The sequence below is a fragment of the Numenius arquata genome, chromosome 4 (assembly GCF_964106895.1).
Source record: "Numenius arquata chromosome 4, bNumArq3.hap1.1, whole genome shotgun sequence".
NCBI classification, from domain to species: Eukaryota; Metazoa; Chordata; class Aves; order Charadriiformes; family Scolopacidae; genus Numenius; species Numenius arquata.
Genome location: NC_133579.1, coordinates 34,646,243 through 34,662,628, shown reverse-complemented (window position 1 = coordinate 34,662,628; position 16,386 = coordinate 34,646,243). Strand labels below are relative to the sequence as shown.

Sequence of the window (16,386 nt, the reverse complement as noted above, 5' to 3'; positions counted from 1 at the left end):
CTGTGTTTGTAGTCCTGTAATTCTCAACAGGCCTTGCTTAAAACCATATTGACACTAGTTATTCAACGCTATGTCCTGCATTACTGCTTTTTCCTCTGTGGTGACTTCAAACAAATCACTCGCCATAATCCCAGATTCTCATGCAACTATTAGCTTATTGAAAGCAGCAGTATTTTGCTTTTCAGATCCACTCGGTTTAGGCTGGTGAAGTGTATGGCACTCAGCTATATTTATCTTGAGCACAAGTACGTTTTTCAATGCCTACCACAGCACATACAGCTCAAGGAAACACTCAAAGAGAATTCAAGACCCCTCCTAGAGTTGCCTGCTTTCACAAGCTGAATATATAAGCACTGGCCTCTGCTGTTCACCAGTGATATTGCAGCATTACACTGCAACTAAAGAATTCCGACTCATGAAAGTTAAAGGAATTAAGCCAAAGGAATTAAGTCTTAGCTCCAGTACTATCCACTGCATTCTTTTTATAACTACCTGTCAGTTAAGGGAGTTATAACAAGCCTATCTGTACACCCTAAGTATTCATTGCAGTAGGTGAACTCTACATCAGTGATTTGGATAATGCACTTATCCAAGTCTTCAAGAAAGTAAAATCGAGACTGTTTTTGCCATTCAAAATCAGACGGAGATTTAATGTTCATACGGACCTATAATGGAAAAGAAAAATCATTAATACAGAAATGAAACAGTATTACAAATTCATCTTAAACTCCATAGAGGAAAAAAGCCTACTGTGCGTAAATTCAGGAGCCGGAAGAATGAGCACAGAATCTGTCAGGAGTCAAGACATCCAGAATTATGTTTTCAAACCCGTCTATGACATGCTCTGAACCTTTTGACCACTTTGGTTTTCCTTTGACTCGTGTACAGAGATTGTGAATTGTGTCTTACAGAGATACTGAAGAACAGTGATGGAAAACTTCATAAAAAACTAAGTAACAATACTGGTTACACTGCATGGTATCTGGTGCCATTAGTCACAGAAATACTAGATCGTGGACAACAGTTGAATACATTGTACACGTCTATGTGTTTATCTGGGATATATTTTCCAGTATAAACTTGACACACATATTTAGATTTGTGGCAGATTAATAGATCTTGATTCATTATTTTTGACACTTCAACTCAAAACCACTGGCCTCTTATGGAATATGTAGTCCCAATTATCGGCCTTGCAGACATGGTGTAAGATGAAGAGGACGTTCTGGATTCACAGCCACTTCCCTCTACTTTCTCTCAACCACAAAAGGACGTGTTTATCAGGGAATATCATGTTTTGAGAGAAAAGGATGATATATGTATCAATTAAGAATCCTTTCCCCAGTTTTGGACGTGCCCCTGATTTTTTATTTCACATACAGACCCTTTAAATTTAACCAATTTTCTGTGATTTAATTTTATTATAATATTATAATATGACATTACATTAATTGATGACTAAATGTTCAATTAAGAAAATAATTATGAAAATAAATTAAAAATTACAGGCAAAGGATAAAACCCCATGCCTATCTTAGAAGCTGGCAGTTTTATTTCAAAATTACAGTATTTTTCTTTATGATTTTCTATCTCTCTTTACACATGCATTTAATTCTTATCTTTCTAACATATATGCATAAATTAAACAACACAGTATTGAATTATTGACCTTTGTATCTTGCAAGCTTTTTGCAAGTTATTTTACTTCCATTTTTATAATTATAATTTCAAGTTTTCAAGATACTTATCTAAAGGAAGTCTGATGCAATGCAATTATAAAAACATTTAAAATATCTGTTCTGGTTCTGGTTGCTACACTTTTCACTTTAATCTTTTAATAACTATTACCTTAAATCAACACATAGGCTGGCCTGGAAATCACATGATTGATAGCAATACTAAATGGACTTCTTTTCCATTTACATTTCAAGTAAATAATGTATTAAATTTTCAATTTGAGAGTAGTTTAATTTTAAAAGTTAAACTCTTTTGCTCACAGTGAGTTTGTGCACGATGGGTATCAACAGCTGTTTTAAAAACTGAAGCCTGAACCTATGAACATACCTCTATATAATTCACCCTTATCTCTGCATGACATCTAGAAGAAATCAAACAAAATCTGATATGCTGTATCACAGCACTAATGTCAGAGCTACTCAAAGAGAATAGATTGTAAGATTTGTTTATCATTTTTTTATAGATGCAAAAACTTACTTACATACAGCAAGTCCCTTAAAGGTTTTCAAAAACTTACCAAATCATCAAAGATATCCTTCTGGTGCACATGAATGGTGATTAAAGTTTCATATTTTGTGCGCTCCATTCTTGTCAGATTGTGTGTTGTCATGTCAATCAAATCATTTAAAAGTTCCAAAAACTTCTGATTTGTTGCGTGCATTACCTTTTCCACATAGCAAGAACAGCCTTATTAATACAAACATCATTTTTTCTTCTAATTTTTCGAATAAAAAAAATAAAAAATGAAAAAAAAATCGTACAACACAGAAAATGTAGCACTAAGTGATCTTCTTCATAGTCTCAAGTCTTTGTTTTCATTCAGTACCAAAGTATAGCATGGCACCATTCCCCTGCATTTACTTTCATGGTAGGATGGTGTTACTAGTTCTTAGTCCAATTTCACTGTATATTCTTGATTAATGGTAATTTGAAACTCTTTAGTTCACATCCTGTCCTTCCTCCTTTATAGATTGAGTGTTAATAATAACACATTGGTGTTAACAGTATCTTCTCTACGTGTTTGAGATTAAACCAGCACCTCCTCAAATGGCTTCTATTCTTTCCCTTCCCTAAAAAAAGAGCTCATCAGCTGAGGAATCTAATACACTCTCTTACAGCAGACCAATGCTCATGAAGCACAGTTATTTCCCAAAATTTTGGGAGCTCTTATTTCTTTCCAAGTTTGATTTTGGGAAAGTAATAGGATAAGATTCCCTATATTCCCAAACTGAGAAATTGTCCCTTCCAAGATGACTGCACTGACAGAACAATAGAGAAAATCACAGGATTCTAAAGCACATGCTGAGGGATGATGAAGAGGTGTGACCTCTTACCACATTTTTTATCATTCTGTTTTCCTGTTAGCTTATTTGTTATTCTAGTTACTTAGCTAGTATTTTGTGCTTTTTCCTACACGTGACTTTTAACTTTCCACAATGTGCACTGTTCCAAACAATGCTTTTAATTAATCCCCAAAGATTCATTAAATACTACCTTTTTGTCTGTTTTGGCACTGTTCAGTGCATTCTCTGCATCTCTGGTCCAGATCATTTGAATTCCCAGAAGTCCTATTTGTGCAGGAAACATTGCCTGAAAGTCATACAGCTTAAATCCTGAATCGCTAATGGCCATTGATGCCTGTCTAATGATGGTGTGGATTGTTTTCCTAATCCCATTCAGCAGCTGACCTAACCAGAATTCCACATTGCCCTGAAATAAATAAGAAAGTACCTTTAAATAATTAGTTTATGAATAATTCACAAGGAGAAAAAGCCCTATGCTACTTTTTTCCCAGTCCTTCGTACTCCCATTTCCCTCTTTGTTACTCTCTAATCTTTTAAAGGCTCCTCTCCTTCTGCTCCACTGGCCTTCTAGAGATACGTGATGGATTTGGCACTTCACATCAGTACTGCTGAAAAAACAGGTAAAGTAATCATTACAGAATGACGCAAATGTCCTGTCCTTTCGGGCCTTTGCTTTCGCTGTTCACATTGGAAGGTTTTCCTTCAGGTAGTCAAATAATAGCATGATGCGATACTGTCTGTCCCTGAAACATAAACCTACTTTAAATCAAGTCATGAAAAACTGCAATATATACTTTACCTGAGCTAAAACTGGTTCAATAACATTGACCTGTTCGCCTTCTTGAGATTCAAACAATAAAATCTGGTCGTAGTTTTTTTCATGAAATCCCACTCGGTTAACATTGTCAAACAAACTTAGTAAATGTGCCTACAATAGAATCAGAAAAAAAAAGAAGCTCCATAAACTGATCTGATATGGCATTATTACTTTTCCTTTAAATTCTGTATTAGAAGATTCTACAAATCTTTCCATAAGTGAAAGAAATTCCCTCAACTAAACAACTAAATCCTCCATGGTCCTCACTTCCTAATATTGACCATAAGAACTTTACTCTTTTATTACTTGTACCTGAATAGTGTGGGAATCAGATGCTTGACCAAGGATTTCCAGAAGAGCAGGGTCAGATACAAAAAAAAATCTTGGAAATATTAACCGTTTTTTTTCCAAATACCCAGTCAGTGATTTCTGACAGATTTCCAACTGTTCCAGTAAATGTGGTAATAGCTGTGCCAAAGTCTCATCTCCAACACAGCACTGCACGATGTTTGATGTTTCATGGGCTCTCTGCATAATTCTCTGCCATGATTTATCAATGTTCTGAAATCTTCTGGCTTCCTGGAGTACATAAAAAATGCATTAGCTTTTCCTCATGTTTGTCAAATTCTGAAAATTAAAGAATTCCATGAGACAAGGTAATAGTTTAATATTTCCCTTGGTGTTCAAGTCTTCTTTGCAGGACTAGTGTATGAATATTTATAGACATGCTTATAATGATCAGTGCTTATAATGACCAGAGTTCAAACTGCAAGAGAAAGAGTGCAGTAGGTCAGCTCTGGAAATGTCTTTTACTTCACGTTGGGCACCAAAATTGTCCATATAAAAGGATTCCAGCATACACCAGAAAACTCAAAGTGCAGCCTTCTCAGAAATTACAGTCTTCCTAATAGCAATGCACAATGTCTTGTAATGGCTGCTCCACACAGGTTACGAGGAGTAAGTTGTTAGTAGTAATAACTGACAAACAGAATAGTATAAATAGTCTGAAGTTGCTGCACTTGTAAGTTTTTGTAGGTAAAGGGAGACAAAATCCCAAATACTGGGAGCTGGAGAATAAATACTTTTCTACAGTAGATATATTGACTTTAAAAACTCTTTCTTCACCTATGACAAATGAAATGTTAATAGGATTATAAACTATCTGAAAGCTAGAAGAGATCTCAAGAGACGATCCAAAGCCATTTGCCTGTCACAAGACAGGATCATACCCATGCCACTCTTGAAAAACACCTGTCTGTCCAGTGTTTAAAGATGCTCAATGCTGGAGATTCAGAAGCCTCCCTAGGCAATCTTTGCTACTGGTGACTCTTTTAATATGTAAGCTTAATCTTTCTTGTGTGTACACCAATTACTTCTCATCATATTCATAGATACAGAGAACATATTGTTTTCTTCTTTAACAACCCTTATTCTTGTTAAAACTTACCATCCCTTCTTTTCAGTTTTTCCTGTCCTTCAAGCCAAATAAGCCTAGTTTGTTGAAGCTTTCTTGCGTGTCATCCTTCCCAGATAGTTCCTTATTCTTATCACCTCTTTTATGCTCTCTCAAATTTGTCTATGTGTTTATTTGGCCAAAACCAGGTACAATATTCTAGTTACCAGTTATTGCTGTTTATGCATTCCACTTTTCTGCCTGCATTTTACACATGAACAATCTTAAACTCATTTTCTGATAGTACTACTACAAGAGACAGTGTGAAAATCCAAGATATACAGCAACTATCCACAAAGCTTGTTGCCCACTATAAAAATAAATCAGATTTGTTTGACAAGTTTTGCTCCTAAAAAATCCACACTGACTGTTACTCATCTCCTTGTTAACTTCCAGATGCTTACAGACAGTTATTTGTTGCAGTATTCATCCAGGAATTGCAATTAAGTCCACTCATCTATCATTACTCCTCCAACAAGCTGTTCCTTCCCCTCCTTCTTTAAAGACAGTCACCACATTTGCTTGTTTCCAGAATACTGTTTCATGTATCATCCTTGTAAGAAGTAGCTTTAGCAGTTATCACATGCCTCAGCTGTGCTGCAGCATTTGCTCATCTGCAAAAACTGCTTATTAATTCTCTAATAAACTTTAACAATATAAACATCTCATGAACTAAAAAAAAAAAAAAAAGTATTGTTATCTTAAATAACAGTCAAGAAAGATTTACTTAACTGACAAAAATTAATGTTGTTTTTGGAAACTGTAAGCTGTTAATTATAAAAGATGTGACCTGAAATAAATTCATATTTAATAATTTCCCAATAATCACGATTTTGCCAAGTTACAGCACTGGTTGATCCAGTGCTACTAAACTGTGCTATGCTAGAACTGTATGAAAATCTCTCATTAGGAGACACAAAGGAGAGTATGACGTATTCTTGTATTTCTCTCCTGGAGGAAGTCAGATCAGTCCTTAGCTCTTTTGCAGCTGTTATCATGGAAGGTCTTAATTGCCTTTTGAAGAGGTTGCAATAGTCCACACAGATTAGCACATATGCAGCTGCCCAAGTCTTGCAGCATCTGTCTTGGACTTAGTTATACTGAGTCCTAGCAAGTACAGAATGCACACAGAAAATCTGTCACTCTACTGTAATATAACTTAAAACCTATAAACACGTGTGCACAGGAAGAAAGGAATGTTGGTATATATGGGAGAAGGGATACATCAGTTTTGTACCATTAAGTAGTCCTAAGCCCTGTGCTATCATATGATTCACTAATATTGCAAGCTGACAGGACCATTTGAGCTTGAATTACAAACAATCCTGCTGCTGTAGGTTTGACCAAGTTCTAAGTAGTTCAACCAGACAGACCTCAGTTTGGCAAAACTTCTACTGAACTCCCGATGCACAGCCCACAAAACTTATATGCATTATATGCATTGGAAAGTAAACTCTGTGATGTGGCTACTCTCTTGGTACAACATATGGCTATTAGCATATTGTTATCACAAATCAACGTACTTGAGGTAGTTGTTTTGCAATGTCTCCACCAACAAACACAGCTTCAAGGTAAATCCAGAGGTTTTGTACAGTAATCCAGTTTTCAATTATCTCTGCAGTATTGGTCAACTTCTGAACCCACTGTTGTATAGTGGATTTAAACGGTGCATTATACCTGTATGAACATGAGTTAAAGGGAAAAAGAACCTAAGGTAATCGTTTACTTTTGGGTTTGATTACATTTACAGAATATGTGCATTTATTAAGTTTTGTACCTGTTGCTCATTAGGGACCCCAATATCATGAGGCTGTCTTCCACCAAAGCTATTTTCTCCAATATATCTGACCCTTTCAGAAGGAGTTCTCCTCGAGTTTTGAATTGGCCAAAACTGAAAGCATGAGTACTCCATTCACTGATGACATGCTTCAATTTTGCTTCAATATCCTTTTCTTTAACAGCACCGATGCAGATATCCTGTGTAAAATTAAACTAGTAAATTACGTTCCTCTAAGGCTAATATAATGCATGCTTACAAAGATAATCTAGCTAATGAAAATATACATTGAAACACCTCAAAATTATTATTTTACAAACTAGATTATATTATAGTATTACTTGTAACTGGAACATTCTATGGCTATACTCCATCTTCACTATACCGGGTGTTGCCCCAATCCAGATGCAGGACCCTGCACTTGGCCTTGTTGAACCTCATGAGGTTCATATGGGCCCACTTCTCAAGTCTGTTCCGTTCCCTCTGGATGCCATCCCATCCCTCCAGCATGTCAGCCACACCACTCAGCTTGGTGTCATCCACAAACTTGCCAAGGGTACACTCAATCCTACTGTCTATGTCATTGATGAAGATATTAAACAGTATTGGTCCCAGTACAGACCCCTGAGGGACACCATTTGTCACCGATCTCCATCTGGACAATAAGTCATTGACCGCTACCCTCTGGATGCAACCATCCAACCAACTCCTCATCCACCAAACAGTCCAACCATCAAATCCATCTCTCTCCAATTTTGAGAGACAGATGCTGTGGGGGACTGTGTCAAAGGCCTTACAGAAACTCCAGACAGATAACATCCATAGCTCTTCCCTTGTCCACTGATGTAGGATCATCCACTGATGCTTCATCTCCATAAGACTTTCAGTGTGCTGCAGTGTAGCCACAAAGTCTCAGAGCAACAGGCTGCAGGCCCTCGCTAGCATGCTGTCCCTTTAATCGTTGCCTGTCATCCCACAGCTTGTCATGGGCAAGCCTGATATTGCCCCCTTCCCTCCTCAAGCTGAGTTTAAAGCTCTGTCAATGAGCCCCACTAGCTCATGAGCCAAGACCCTCTTCCTCCTTTTAGAAAGGTGAACCCCATCTGATGCCAGCAGGCCTGGTGCCGTGTAGGCCACCCCATTATTGAAAACTCAAAATCGTAGTGGTGACACCAGACACAGAGCCACATATTAATAGACTGGGCTCATCTGTTTCTTCCAATGTCACTGCCCACAACTGGGAGGAGAGAAAAAAACATAACCTGTGCTCCAGATTCCCTTACCAACCCTCCCAAAGCCCTGAAATCAGGTCACTACTATGGAGGGATCACAGATTTAGCTAAGTGACTATAGAACTGAGGTTAGAAATTGTTGGCGGTTTTCTTCTTTGTTTTTAGCTATACTTTCCTCTTGTAAAAGGTAACGAGCATAAAGCTAATGTACTTGCTAGGTAACTACTGTCCCCAAAATGGAGGAGGCAATAGCTTTGTAGCTTGTGTTCATTACGTAAGTCTTCTCAATACTCTGTGCTCTTGTGAAGAATTGCTTTTGAAAGACAAAAGAACCTTGTTCTCCTTTAATCCTATATCCTCCACTTCTACTATGTTCCAAGGATTTTGAGCACTAAACAGGATCAGGCTTACATCAACTATTTTCTCTCTCTGATAAGACATTTAAAAGGAAGAAAAAACAGTAAGTAGGCAGACCCTAAACCAGAAGCATGACAGAATCACAGTATTCTTAAAACAAACGAACTCCTTCTATGGAAGGATTAGTGTAATACCATCTATCCATTTAATCCTTCTCCAGAATAAAAAGGAAATAAACTAACCATCACTGCTAATACCAGCTACCAAAGTACATTCTTCAAAAGAATTTTCCAACTAAAGCCAAATTTTTTAGTGTTACAAAGTTGACTAGAAACAGGATTCCAAAAGCACAGAGCTCCCGATCACAAGTTATTCATTAAAAACAAACAGAAAAGTACACGTACCTCAATATCTTCTTTATATTTTAATAAAGAGGCATCCATTATGTTTTTCAAAGCAAAATTTTCAGAGTCAACATCAAAGTGATGCCCAGTTACTTGTGCAATTCTTTCCCAGTGTCGTGACATCATTGCCTAGAAAAGTCCATAGGAATTAGGGAAGTTTTTTTTTTCAATTGTATTATATTTAGGACTAGAATGATCACATACTTTTGCACTGCCTCTGTTAAACAAATAGAAGAGTCTGGATTTTCATTCCAATGAAAGCATTAATATTTTTTCTAATCACATTACGAAGTCTTTTGCTTTACTCTTCTGTAACTAAGCCTAACTAGATTTTTGCCATAAATATAGCTGCTTTTATCTATAAAAAAAGAATTATGGAAAGCATCTTATAGTCATACAACATAGTCTTCAACAGAATTTTTCAAGTGAATCTTATCTCCAAATTATTATGCTGAACATACTTTGTTTGCCATCATTTCAAGCAAAGGACAGCTCTCTGTGAAGTCATCAATTTTTTTTTTGAGGTGTTGAAAAGCTTGCCATTCCTTCAATGCTTTCGGTAACTTACGGATTCTTTAAAAAGCACAAAAAAAGAACAAATATTTTATTCTTAATAATCACAATCAATCGTTTAATAGTACAATATCTTCTCATTTTTCAACCAATTGACCAGTAGACTATAAATAAAAATCCAGCTGTAAGCTGGCAACATAATATATAGCTTATTGTTTCTGACTGCAGGCATGAAACTGCTAACGACAGTAAAAATTACACTAGAATAGTTTGCTTTCTATTTCAGTTTGAATTAAAGGAGATTAAATTCATGTGAAAACTCAGGTCTGAACTTAAGCCTTTGCAGTGTCATTGTTTTATCAAAAATTTGAAAATGCACCCGATTTTGTAAAGGGGAAAAAGCATTAAACAACATACATTTTTTCAAGCAATATAAAGTACATCCTAAAACAAAACTGACCTGCTTGCAAACAGAAAAATACTTCTGTTTCAATCAAACAAGTCCTATTTTATACCTAGTTTGTACAAAAGATATTTAAAGAAAAATCTTCCTTTATGCACAATTTCAAGATGAAAAAAAATTGAAAAGTAAGAACCTCTTGTACTACGAACTGTCACAGCTCCACTTGCTTCTAACAAGTAATGCCAATTTTCATCTGCCAAAGCTATGGACCAAAGACTGACAGCAGTTCTTTTACAGCTCAATGGCAGAAACAAAAAAGCTGCATAAAACCAACCCATAATGAAAAATTCCTTCAAAGAAATTCTCCATTTTTCACAGCTCAAAGTCAGACAGATCTGTCACATAATGCTGGAGCATGTGTGAATTCTTCACTGCTTGCTGGTAACAGGTAGATGAACATATGCATACTGTCATAGCACTGCAATAATCTCTGTAGTCTTTCATCTTGAATCCAACAATAGACGGTATTAAATATGCCAGAGAAAAGCATTGTGGAATGGAAAATTATACCCTGCTATGTATGGATAAGGTTTTATGAGGCAGTTCCTGGCTACTTCTATGCTGAGGTACAAGAAGTAACATTCTTACAAACTTGGTCATATGCTGGCAACTGGAATGGGATCTCTTAGCTTGGTAATGAAAACTGCTAATCTTTTTATATAAATACCTTTTTTCTTTGTCTTGGTTTCAGTACTATCTTCTAACAGCAAGTTTCATGAGCTACATACTATGTTAAAATACTACTCCATTGGTCAGGTTTAAATTTCCTTCTTAAATTTACTGGACATTCTCCTTACACTATATTTCAGTAAAACATAAAGGGAAACTTCTGTCTAGCTGTTATTATAAACTTCTATAATGTTCGCCACTACATGTGTTTTCTCTAAATATTTATCCTTTTAATCTCTTTTTAAATTGATTTATTTTCACCTATGGTTGTTCTTATGATTCTTATTTTCATGATTCTAGGTTTCTTATTCTATTACTATTTTTAAAAGGGGTAGCAAAAAAGAACATTGAAGAATTATGTGTATCTTTACAATTATGCTAAACCACTAATGGCATTTCCAGTATTCCTGCTCCTTTCAAAACATCTTAGTTATTTCTGTGGGTATCCCCTATACAGTGTTGAAATTTCTCCAGCTTTAAAGAGAAATTTAAATGCAATTTAAACGTGATGCAATAATGCAAGCAAGTCTGCCAAAGGAAGGATAGTACTGGGTTAGACTTCTATTAGAAAGAAATATTTACTGCCTATTGGTGGTCATTTTGCCCCAAATATAGCTCAACACTTGAGAGGAAAAAAAAGTCACACATGAACTAAAAAAAGAAATACATAAAACTTTAAATCCTGTTGTCACACAATGGCTTCCTTCAGAGTTCTAGGAGAAGCAAGCATAAAGAGAGTCCTACTAACTTGTGAAATATAATTAACTATAGAAAAAATGACGATGCAGATTCCAGAATTCTACTGAAATGATATGAAGACTTATTGTCCAAATGCAAAAGTATATATATTTTACATACATTCATTTTTACTGTTATTTTTTTTTTTTTAAATTAGGTTGGGTTTTTTTTTTCCAAATTAATGACTAGAAGACAGTTCACTCAGTTTTTCCAGAAAAAGAAGAAAATCTCCACCTCGCTCCTTCAGTGTGTACAGAAATGGACCCTGCTAAAATGGTGACACACTCAAAATACCATATGACTAAAAAGCCTGAGCATAAGTAACTTTTCCTATGCTTTTTAAAGATTCAGGATGAGATGAAAAACACAGCTTTGATCTCAGTCTCTTGCATAATACCAAATATAAGTGAAGTCTCCCTCAGGTCACATTGGAGAATCCAAAATCAAAAGCTGATCAGAACTACTGGTGAAGCAAAGAGAGACACACACTGGCTGTTCCAGAAGAAAGACTCTGCAGAAGAGAAAGCTATTTATATTGAGTATGAACTGGTCTTGACAGAACTCATTGAAAAAGCAATCAGAGCCACTGTGTAAAGATATGAAGAAAACGCTTTTACAAAAATAATAAAAGGGCAAAGAAAAGAGGGACAGTTCACATCTTTTTTCCAATAGATATGCACAGGATTAAAATATTGCACATTAATTTTCCAACTTTTGCATGTAATTTGGTTCTTATGTATGTTCTGTAATTTCCATTGAGTAAAACATAGAGTGGTAGAGGTAACTACTTTTAAGGAATGGATGCACAGAATACTTAAGATCTGCGTATAGACTCTCCATTTTTGCATGTAACAATATTCCCCTTTTCTAGCAATTCTGTCCATACTCCAGTGCCAGGAATAAGAATTCAAAGAAAGCTGGCAAAGGGGAAACAATCCAAATACTGTCGGTTCATGAGCCCCTGCCTCTGACAGGAACAACAAACTGGGTCAGGGAAGTCTTGCAGGTCCAACCACAGCTGTTGAAAAACCAAAGGTGCATCTTTACCGACACAGCAGAAAAATTCCTCTGACTTCAGCAAAGCATGGTTTCACCTAACAGTTATTTTGCATGTAATGTGGAAAATATTCTTCCTCTCAAACCTTACAAATAACACCTCAGAATTTAGTGTGGCTACCTACCCTTGTTTTAGTAACAATCCATATTGTTATCCAATTTCAATCCATACAAATGTGCAGAAGTAGACATTAACATCAAAATTCTGTCTAACATCACAGACATCACATTGGCTGTAGACTAAATGAGAAAGTAATATATGAACATCAGCTCTGAAGGTTATTTATACTTACAACCACCTTGCCACAGGTTTATGCACCTTATTAATTAAATAAGCTACAAGCTACTGTGTTGGTATACCCCAACAAGCCTAAAGTGACTCAGAGAGTGAGCTAAGTAAGGTCACGCACCAGCACCACAGTTAGCAACTAATGCAGCTGTACCAAGCATTTGAGCAAGCCTCAGCTTGAAATAAACCAACAGATTTTTGCCCCCTCAGAGCAATTTTCACAAGCTAATTAACATAGAGGTGAGAAATAAAAATTGTATCCAATTCAACAAACAATAACTTACTTGTTTTGAAAATCCAGAAGTTCATTGTTAATTTTTTCAATATTTAAATCATTCCAAAGTATTTCATTGTATCCGTTGATACTAGCAGTAACTGAATTATAAAGACTGTAAAGTTTCTGAAGCAATGAAAGCTCACGTTTAATTTTGTGCAGCTCAGGATACTCTGTTTCAAATTTTAAAAAAAGAAATTTGTGAATGTTAATTAGGTACAACTATTCTTGAACATAAAAATCTATGTATTTCTAAAATTGGTATTCAATAAATGTATGATATCAGACTTGCAGTCTTTTACATAGTGACTAGTAAGACAAATATTTCTAGTTACACTATGTCAGAACATCAGGTTTTGATGCCCAGTAGTTGTTTAGATTGCTGATTTTTTTATAAACTTTCTTCTGTAATGGTAGATGTAATTTTATAAGTGAGGGAGTTAATGTTGAAAAAGTAGCTGAAATGGCAAAGGAACGCACTATAGTTTTAGACAGGAACTAAAATATCCCCTATCTCAATTTGCATTATTTACTGAAGAAGCAGAGGTCAGGGATGAGGTGTGTGCTTTCAAAATAAAAATATAGAATATGTTACACAATAAAAGTATTTAAAATGGACCTCCTTAACAGAAATGTTTTGTTTAGTTTCTCTCATCTTCAGGAATTCCTAGTTAAATATATCATGATTATTGCATATATCTTCAGACAGGAAAATATACTGAATTTAGTCTGTACAAATTAAAGTGCTTCTCATACATTCTGCTGTACCTTAAATTCACACCACAGTCTTCCACACTTGAAGTGTGTCTGAGTAGCAGACATAAGGATATTACAGATGAGTTGCACAGGCCAAGGGAATTCATTATATATCTGGAGCAGGGACAACTTGAGCACTTGGGCAACGTTTCCCAAATTTGGACATGGAAGAATACAGACAGGAGATGCACTTAGCACTGAACAGAAAAAGCAAGAGAGCTAAGCAGCTGCACTCTGAGATACACTGAACAACACAATATTTTTCCACCTGTTGTTTATGTATGTGCAGACTGAGCACCATTTTCACACAGTTGCTTTTCATAGGAAAGACAATAATAATTTACTGCAACGAGGTTTTCTACAATGAATCCATCACTGAATGCATTGAGCAGGACCTACAAGAAAAATTTAACAGCCTAGGACCAGGTATCTATATCCCCTGAGAAAATACCTGTGATATGAAGACCAAATAATTCTTCCCCACCAGAAAGAGAAATATACTTCCTCCACAGTTCATCAAATTTGGCTTGAAAGATCTGTAACCTATCACTTGCTTCATGGGGAAGAATACTCTCCTCACTGGGGCCCCTGTAAAAAACAACACAAATTCAGTGCAAGTATCAGCCATACAGGCTTCACAAAGAAGCACAACAGAACCCAGACTTTGCTACCAGAACAGTATTTAATATTTTTTAACATTTTTTCTGGAAATTTTCACGAAAGACACTAAAAGAGAAAATGCAAAGTATATTCAGTGTCCTAACATTACACATCAAGTAGTTCTTGAAAGAAAACCTGATTTATTTTCCAATAATAAAATTCATTCAGGTTACCATATATATCACAAACAGCTGAAAAGATCTACAAATGTTTTGTCTTTGTTATTTTCCATTTCTTTTCTCCTGTAAAATACATTTTAATGATTATTTTCATTTACATTATTCAAAAGGGAAAGACAGGACATATATAATTCAGAGGTTAAAACTGTGGTAGCTGGCACTAGAACCATAATTAAGCACTCAGAAAAATAACAGAAAAAATATGATTTTGCCCTAATGAGTACATCTCAGCTGGAGGACTGAGTGCAATCCCCAGTGCTCGCACCTGGGACCATTTCTTGGCTGCATGATAATATTTTGTGATGAGAACTGTAAGTACGTCATCTTCTGTTGTATCATGGTTATTTCCAGAAAGAAATACAGACACATGGACATCAGAGAGCAGTGCAGCCTGGCTCCTTGGAAAGGAAAGTGGAACCAGGAGACAAAAGCTGTAACACAGTCAGCAGAGGCAGCCAGGGCCTGGTTCAATAGTACCTGAGCAAGGAGAGCAGGGCAGGCCTGGCAATGGTAGTCAGGTTCAAACGAGAGTCCAGATTTTTAGACAAGCCCCCAATAATTACACAGGACCAAGGTCAAACAGGAAAGGCGAGTCAGGATCAGGATTAGCAACTCAGCAAGCAACTCAGGATCAGGATCAGGTCTGGTGAAGGTAACCAGGATGAGACACAGTCCAGTGGTTACCAGGCTATTCTGAGATGAGGCTGAGAAGTGAGTCTGTGTGTTAGGATCAGGGTTCAGCTCGGTAGGATCCATGGCCAGGCACGGGCATGGCTGCAACAGAGCTGGAGCTGTACATCAGAGGACCAAGCAGTCAAGTCTCAGCTTAAAAGAAAATCCCCCAGGAATGACTGTCAGCCTTTCTTAGGCCTCCCAGCAGAGCTTCGTAAGAGTGCTCTGCCACCAAAGGAAGGGGGAAGTCCTCAGATGCACTAGCTCTAAGCGGGCCCTGAGACCAGGCAGCTGAACCTCCAGGAAAGGGGATGCTTTCAGGGTCCCTACAACTGGTAGCAGTCAGAGGGTGTTTCCATTAATTCCTCTGAACAACTCCAAGAGCAGAACTGCAGGCCACATTGGCAACTTGGTACTCTAGCAGGTTGCTTTTAGGTGCAAATTCACCTTTTGTCTATAGCTGGAGTGCTTCAAGAACTCAAGCAGCTTCAAGAGCTTGCACTCAAATGCCCTGCTAGTGTGCCTTCAACAAGCTTCACTCCTGGTGAAGCCAAGGTTGAAGCCAAAAACCCAGTTACCATTTGGGCCACGCTATTTATAACACCGATGCAAAAGCATCTGCCCTGGGAGAAGAGTATATATTCTCCAAGGCCCTCCAGGAGTATGTGCTCTATGCACGCACTGAATTCTGTTCATAACAGCAAAGCAGCCTGTAGAGGGGGTACATAAAGCTGCTTCACACTGTCCATGGGGTATAGGTGCACAGGGTCAGCTGCTGATGTGAACTTCATTGTCAAAAAGCACACACTCTGCATGTATTGTCCTAGAACCATAACAGATCACAGGAATCCAAATTCTGGTCTTTCCTCCTCCATTGCTAATGTAGAAGTGTCCAACGAAGCACACATACCCCACAATTCAAATTTAAATAAGCCAAAGTAAGCTTAGAAGTAAGACTGAGTAAGACTCAAGTCTTGCTTAGAAACACCCAGAACTGGAATCTCCACTCACATCCAAGGCACTACTTATATACTTA

The 16,386-nt window shown here is 36.8% G+C and overlaps 1 protein-coding gene across 1 annotated transcript in view; it reads right to left on the bottom strand.

The window, feature by feature from the left end:
- The window catches only part of LOC141464169 (dynein axonemal heavy chain 5-like), a 159,570-nt gene that overhangs the window by 106,949 nt on the left and 36,235 nt on the right, over positions 1-16,386 (bottom strand). Inside the window, exons 31-41 of the mRNA XM_074146952.1 lie at positions 14,291-14,427; positions 13,094-13,256; positions 9,543-9,654; positions 9,082-9,210; positions 7,089-7,288; positions 6,835-6,988; positions 4,171-4,437; positions 3,841-3,969; positions 3,232-3,447; positions 2,255-2,401; positions 493-665 (exon numbers count right to left, since the gene is read on the bottom strand). Coding sequence (XP_074003053.1) covers positions 493-665; positions 2,255-2,401; positions 3,232-3,447; positions 3,841-3,969; positions 4,171-4,437; positions 6,835-6,988; positions 7,089-7,288; positions 9,082-9,210; positions 9,543-9,654; positions 13,094-13,256; positions 14,291-14,427 — 1,827 coding nt within the window. The remainder of the gene's footprint in view (positions 1-492; positions 666-2,254; positions 2,402-3,231; positions 3,448-3,840; positions 3,970-4,170; positions 4,438-6,834; positions 6,989-7,088; positions 7,289-9,081; positions 9,211-9,542; positions 9,655-13,093; positions 13,257-14,290; positions 14,428-16,386) is intronic.